This window comes from Montipora foliosa, chromosome 14 (assembly GCF_036669935.1).
Source record: "Montipora foliosa isolate CH-2021 chromosome 14, ASM3666993v2, whole genome shotgun sequence".
Classification (NCBI taxonomy): Eukaryota; Metazoa; Cnidaria; class Anthozoa; order Scleractinia; family Acroporidae; genus Montipora; species Montipora foliosa.
Genome location: NC_090882.1, coordinates 17,854,560 through 17,862,059, shown reverse-complemented (window position 1 = coordinate 17,862,059; position 7,500 = coordinate 17,854,560). Strand labels below are relative to the sequence as shown.

The 7,500-nt window shown below is 37.9% G+C and overlaps 2 protein-coding genes across 2 annotated transcripts in view; one reads left to right on the top strand and one right to left on the bottom strand.

Annotated features, from left to right (window-relative positions):
* LOC137985135 (uncharacterized) overlaps positions 1 to 6,255 on the bottom strand; it is a 9,594-nt gene extending 3,339 nt beyond the window's left edge. Inside the window, exons 1-5 of the mRNA XM_068832630.1 lie at positions 5,929 to 6,255; positions 4,584 to 4,714; positions 3,006 to 3,092; positions 1,633 to 1,760; positions 381 to 616 (exon numbers count right to left, since the gene is read on the bottom strand). Coding sequence (XP_068688731.1) covers positions 381 to 616; positions 1,633 to 1,760; positions 3,006 to 3,092; positions 4,584 to 4,714; positions 5,929 to 6,081 — 735 coding nt within the window. The 5' untranslated portion in view covers positions 6,082 to 6,255. The remainder of the gene's footprint in view (positions 1 to 380; positions 617 to 1,632; positions 1,761 to 3,005; positions 3,093 to 4,583; positions 4,715 to 5,928) is intronic.
* A 1,054-nt stretch (positions 6,256 to 7,309) lies between these two features.
* Positions 7,310 to 7,500, top strand: part of LOC137985318 (uncharacterized) — a 7,435-nt gene continuing 7,244 nt past the window's right edge. Inside the window, exon 1 of the mRNA XM_068832907.1 lies at positions 7,310 to 7,500. This exon is cut by the window's right edge and continues 115 nt beyond it. Coding sequence (XP_068689008.1) covers positions 7,442 to 7,500 — 59 coding nt within the window. The 5' untranslated portion in view covers positions 7,310 to 7,441.

Sequence of the window (7,500 nt, the reverse complement as noted above, 5' to 3'; positions counted from 1 at the left end):
TCCAGCATTTTAATCAGCTCGCCGGACATAGGCTATTAGTTCACGACTACCTGCGGTACCTTACATGTACATGGTCAAGGAACATCTCAGAAATAAAGTGAGGTGAAAACATTTTTTGCAGCTCTTATAAAAAATGGCTGACAAAAGCCGTTTTAGACCTGAATTGACCGTTTGTTACCACATGTTGCCATTTTGTGCCAAATAACATCAACATGGAAGAGTTGTTGATCCTGGAGTTTTTAAGAAGCAACTATTCTACTGGGGCTTTCTGGATATAAAATGATTACCGCGTATAACCAACTCAGCAATCAGTTTTATATCCAGCATGCCCTCGTAGTCAGAATAAAATTACAGCAAATGACAGCAGTTTTCCAACAAACCTGGAAGGAAGCAGTGTATCCATCAAATCTAAGAGCAGACATTAGCTCCTTGTTAAGAACAGTGTAAAGAAGAAGCAAAGGGATGCAGTTGATGCAGTTTGTATGCAGCACAGTCAACGTAGAAAGTCCTTTTTCTATGCCTGTTTTCTGAATGTATGTCAAATAGAATGACTGACACACCACACTTAGCAATGCAAAAACATATGCAGATGGTGAGAATTCGAGATCCCCAAAGCCTGTGGAAAAACAGTTTATTTAAAAGCATTATTTCACCTCAAACACACTTTTAAGTTAAAGTGAACTTGAGCATCCAGTCAAAGATATATATACCTTTGCTACCAAACTATGAAACAAAAAGAAGCCCCCATGTGTTTTCTACATTGTAGTCTTGTGGCCCTCAATTAAAATTAGCCTACATAGTTCAGATTTGTGAGCCAATATCTCCGGCATTACATGTAGCTCCTCGTCAGAGTAAAAAAGATCTACTTACCTGTAAAAGAAAGAAAATTAGTAGACCACTGCCATCTCGAGATGTAAAAAGAAATGACAATGATACGCTGAACCAACTATTGCATGCCATTTCAATCTTCCTAACCACTCCCCCTAGGCTATAACATGAGTATCAATTTTCTGGCCTAATTCACTACTGAAGGTAACAAGGAATGGCACAAAAATCTCAAACAAAATTGTTTTAATTTTCAACTAAGCAATCTTAGTATCCAGGGAATCAAAGAACATTTTTCATTCAATTAATATTCATTTGTACCCATCTGGTTTATTCATGTCCCAATGGCTCCACAAACAGCAAAGGTCTTCCATCTCCCATATAAACCACTCAGTAATCACTATTTTTTAATTCGCTCTGATGAAGGGCTAACATTCAAGCACACAAATCTTAAATTATTACTACCAGTGATTAATTTACAGTCCCCTTCTCAACTCGCATTTTAATCACATGAAACAGCCAACTTTGAGGTTATATTGAGCCCATACACTGTAGTCTAGTACACTAAAGTTGAAAATACAATTCCAACATTCTCCCTAAACTTTGATGGCAACTCATCCCTGATATTGGATATTGTAGCTGCCATTCAATGGACATTCAATGACTGCAAAATTTATACAAAGATAGGAAAGAACAATATAGTAAAACTGTTTGGCATTCCACAGAGAAAATCTATACATGTCACTTTTGGAAGGCAAAGCATTAAGCTTAGTAATATTCTCAACTCAAGGAATAATGAAAACTTACCTGCAATAATACAGCCAAGTACCACAAGAATAACAGAGGCAACAACAAGCACAGAAGGCTTTTTCTTTAACATGAGACACGCAAACAGCAAACTTGCTAAAGGAAGAAGTCTTCTCAAAACATTATACCTGTGAAGAAATGCACAGCATTTATTTACATGTACATGTCCCATTAACCCTTTCACGCCTAAACTGTCCTAAACCGGCCAGACTTAGTATTTTACTCTGACTAACGCCAGAGCATTTTAATCGTCAATGGGGAACTCCCAGGAGTCAACGGGGAACCCCACGGGGCTGAAAGGGTTAACAACAGCTAGAATCACTCAGAAACTGAAAGGGTTAACAACAGCTAGATTCACTCAGAAACTATGTCCCCATTAATTTAACCCTTTCACTCCCAAGAGTGCCACTTACAGATTTTACTCTGTCTAACGCCAGACGATTTTACTCGTCAATGGAGAACCCCACGGGGGTGAAAGGGTTAACCAAGAGTGAGGGCTACACTGGAAGAATATTGGCAGAGGTCAATGACAGTGTTATAGGACAAAGCACAGTAAGGTCCATCCATTCAAGATAGAAAGAGGGCTGATACATGTATTCTTCCTGTGAGGTTCCAAGCAAGTTTGGCTGATAAAAGACTCAAATATGCCACTGAAGAAGTCTTTGAATGTTCTCCCAAATTCTATGTAACATTAGACAGAAAATGTACCTAGGATAAGAGCTAGGAGCTGATTTTGACTAAGCTGCAAAACATGTGTAATGGAATATTCATTACAGACACTCATTCTGGAGCATTAGAACAAAACTAATTACGTCATTGTCTGCCATCCTAGTTTTTAATTTGAATGGACTCCAACATGGAAATGTATTAGACCAGTGATCAAGCAATTGGTTGATTTTACTTATAGTTGTTCAGACTACCTACATTGTGCAATAAAAACAATCATTATGATAACAAATGGCAATAATAAATTAATTGTTATTGCCACTTATGTTGATGTTCTTTAACAAAATTTGTTCTAAACCAGTAAAATACAGGTTCTTGTATAATAATTATTAATATGCCCCTCTACAAAATTAATAATAAACCATGGAGAGTTTGTATGATCAGATGGCCCACAAGAGTTGAATGCCTGGGTGACTGTGACATAACACAGCCTCACAATAAATTAATCAGCAACAAGTCAGCTTGAAACCATTTGGTGCAATGACATGCATAATACATTGTACAACAGCATGGTAATGGATTTCAGCCTGGTCGAACATCTTTCAAATATGCAGAATTAACGATTATTAGCAGTTCATACAAATCAGTCTTATCAATACGTGTATGCCAGCATGATCATTGCTAAACACACGCATTGAAATACATACATGGGTATTGACAAATTATCCAGAGCTCTCAGAGCTAACGTTGTATGAAGTCCAAAACATATAGAAGGAAAAAGGAACAACTTTCCCCTGTTGAAAAAAATAACGGCATTATCAATGTGTATCACAGAATAATCATTTTCAGGGGGGTACAATTTGCATGAATAAGGTAAATGTACCTATTATCACATTCCAGGAAAGCCCAAGGAAATATTGATTCATCACTGACAAAAAATTAAAGTGTAGTTAGCAGACAAGTCTGTAAAAAGAGGTGTTCACTAATCAGGGAAGGCGACAGTTGATTGTATCACACTATCAAAGGGGCACTGACACGGAAAAGCATGTTCCACGTTTTTTAATCCAAAGATGAAAAATTCAGTCTGAACATTTCAAGTTTGGTGAGGTGCAGGGAATGTAGAGGCCACTGTCTCAAGCGGAATTTTATACACTCCATGCACAAATATTAAATTACCGGTATTCATTCTCCTCAAGAAAGCAAAGCAGTGCAGTCGAAGTACCAATAGTCAGTAGTACCAAGAAACCGTGAATTCATGAGAAATACGCCAGTGGTGTAATCGAAGTGCAAGCCGTTTCACTGTTATAAACAATCTAGGAAAAGCAAAATATTCAAGGTCTTGAAATTTCTTTGTGTGAGAAATACTGCGTATGTCATCGCATGACAGTGCCCCCTTAAGTGAATGATAACTGATGATGATGATGATGATGATGATCCTTGAGTTAACCAAGAGACAAAAAAATTTAGCTTTTTCAGGCCTTACTCCAATGATCAAGGATCTTTTCTTTTCAAAGTTTACAGCTAAGTGGTTTCAGAAATCATGAAACAATGGGGAATAGGAATTCCTTATGGAGATCTAGAATAGGATGAGTATCCAGGAAAATCAAAAGTTTCATCAGCAGCATTTAAGGTGGCTGAACTCAGTTTTCCTCTGGACACCAGTATTCTTTAAAGGCCAGTGTGGATTTCAAAAAAAAAAAAACAAATACTCTATGGCGACTTTGGCAAGAACTTTTTTTCTCCTTCTCGTGATGGTCTTGGAAATGTGGTGTAAATTTGCTTCCATTTTGTAAATGTCATGGCACTTTAGAAGTGAAAATAAATGCTGTGCATTCGCTCAGACTTTTGACATCAACAAATGCTACAAAAAAACTGAGCGAATTTTGCATAAATGAAGAATAAGTATCCATTAGGCCTTGTTATTTATTAATCTAGATGCATTACCATGGTAAAAAGCTCATCAGTGTGGAAGGAGATTGCAGAATATTATTTTAGTAATGGATGGAACTTCAAGTTCATATGCTAATATGTCTGTTAAGGTGACTGGACACAGTTTTTAAGGGGCATTACTAAACCACGAAACGGCGAAACAAAACATCAAAACATTAGTAGGGCTAACGTCCACATGGTTCATATGGGGTACAAAACTAGCACTTCACATTACACTCTAATCAGTTAAGTCTGTTGAAATAAATAATGCTACACGGCTAACGTTTGTAAAAACGTAACCCTTCCTAATCAGCTTTTAGTTTAATTTAAAAGTTGATCCCCAGTAACTTGTTTACCTCTCTAATGTGTACTTAAGCATAGTAGAAAATCCTAGACGTCTTGCAGCCTCAAGGGTTATAGCCATTACAATCAATTGAGCCAACATGATCACATTGGGAAAATGGAAAGAGTATGCAGTAAGAACAGCCTGCAATAATAGATTAAGACACAACATTCAGTAATAAAAATAATGAGATTCTTATTGTAGTGAACACCGTAACCCATAGTTGTTGGCCTTGGTTTCATTGGTTTCTAAGGAAACATTTCATTGACACAATATACTGTATCTATGATACGTCATTAACTCACAAGCAATACTGAATGAGAGCAAAACTTTGAAGGCACCATTTAAAGAAAGAAAGAAACAAAGAAACAAAGAAGTGGTTTATTTGCATATTATTGCAGTTAACTGAATTAGCCACTATCAAAAATATCATCATACTCTTTTTTGTCCCTCCAAAATTTTGCATAAGCATTGTTTCCAGTTTCTCTTGGGACCATTGTTAAGTCCCAACAGAAAATAAAAACCATGCTTAATTTTGCAAAATGTTGGAGCGACAAACAAAAAGACTATTATGGTATTTTTGGTATTGGCTAATTACAATAATTTATGCTTACAACCATAGACATATAGCACTTACAACACCACACCTATATTTTGGAGGGTAGGTGTCGTAAAGGTAGCAAAGGAGGAGACAGCACTCTCCTCAGCAGCAAGGAGGTCACCATGGCAACCGAGCCACAGTCCACCTTCCAGGCACCCGTCAACACATCACTGAGAGAAACCAGTGTGTGGAGTATATATACTTACCCCAAAATATGGGAGGGAGGGAGGGAGGGTAAAGAAGCAAGCAAGCGAAAAGGCTTGCAACTCAAGCCAAAGCACATGGCAATGCCCCTGCAAACGTCCCTGGAACCCCCCCAAGTATCCCAGGCAACACCACTGCATTGGCTTGGTTTTAACTTTGCCTAAATTATATTTAGCCTCATAAAATAATTACAAACCACAGACTGGGTCAACTGGAAGAGGAAACTAAAATACATCATGAACATATCGATAATAATACTAATCATAATAATAGTAATAATAATAATGTTAATAAATCACAAAACAAGAATTCAGTATGGGAAGTATTTGCAGACAAGTCACAATAGAAAATAAATGATTTTTCAATATCTTTAGAACTTAAGTTATTTAGTGATTATCACTATTTAGAATTCCAAATTCCAATTCTTAACAATAAACGATTCACATAATTAAATTGTACACGTATGCGGAAAAAAACTACGAGTCTTTCGAAATTAAATTGGAGCTATGTCGACTATAGCATTTGCGTATTCTCCTTTTCTACCCCAACTGACCTTATTTACAAAAGACATTGATCCTGATACGAATCCATAGAAAAACGCCGCTAAAATTCCTGGACCAAACGCTCGTGAAAATTCTAGACCCTCCAAAGCGGCAGCTATGTCGTAAAACAACTTCCTGCGTTTTCCATTTTCCACCGAAGTCATCTCTAAACTGACGAAGAATTTTATGCATCAGTTTGTTAGTAGAGTGATTCTCTATATTCATGTAGTTGTGTTGCCATTGTGTTGATGATAAAAGTGAAAAGCCGGTGTAAATTGAACAGTATCACTCTGAGGAATATTAAATCAAACAAACCGCACTTTATAACAACGGAGACTGGCACGAGCTGTCAGTGAGCAACACAGAGGATCCCGCACCAACTCCTCCCATTAAAAATATGGCGACTCGAAAGCAACATGGTTTCGATGTAAGGTTAGATGAAACTGTCGAAGATATTCCCTTATCACCTTGCTAGGACTCGTATTTCTTTGTATATGCAAATTCATCACTGAATATACTCTTGACTCCATTGACTCCTTGACTTATGTTGACTCCTTGAATCTTCCTTCACAATCTGTAACCCTAGCAACCAAAATTCACGTAAAGAATTTTACCACTATTCAACCCACATATGCACGTGGATTATGTTGCTGTCACTAGGGGATTCAAATCTTTATGCGAAGAGGAGTATTTGGACCCGATTCAAGATTATGGTCGATTCGTTCCTCCTGATAATTTTTGGGTAAACGAAACTCATCAGCTCCCTCCCCGTTGCCGTCGTCCTCCTACCAATGTCACGAGCGTTTCAGGTGGGCAACTTAATGACGACGATCACTGCTTTCATCTGTCAGAGCTAACTTTGAAAAAATATGCCTGCGCATTGAAGCGCACGGCGCGCGCTGTGGCGGGAAATTCAATTAAAGAAAATAAAGCCCTTCAAATGTTTTTCTACATGTAATGCCAATGGCTTCCCAAAAAAAATGTTACGTCTGTTGTTGCAAATCGTCGTCGCGCTGGTATAGCGTTGTTAAGAATATTGTGGAAGACGTGAAAAAATGTTTTAATGTGGAAACATCGTGCGACGATGCGTGTTTGTGTGCCTCTTGTCGGAGAAATTTGACCAGATGGCAACGAAGTTGCGACGAAGAGAAAGAAAAATATTTTGTAAAAGCCCAATCTCGAGGAAAGGCATTTGTCAACAAAACAACCCTAGCTCAACAGGACCGGAGGCTTGCCGTAACAAATATCACCGAAACAAAAACAGCCCCAAAATCGTTTCTGCTGTGTTTACCGGAGGTCGTGCTGTTGGATATTTTTAGATATGTTGGCATCGTAGATATTTGTAACTTGAGACTGACTTGCCAGTATGTAAACATAATTTGCGCGTCCAACTATTTGTGGAAATTTCTGTTAGAACGTGACTTTCGGGAAGCAATTCTACTTTTAGACGATAAGTTGTTATCAGCGTCTTCAGTAGCGTACAGATTTTTGTACTCGGCTACGCTCTCGTCGAAAAATAAGGAAATGAGCCACCGCAAGCAAATACGTGAACTGGAACGTCAGTTTCGCGAAAGCGAGAGCAA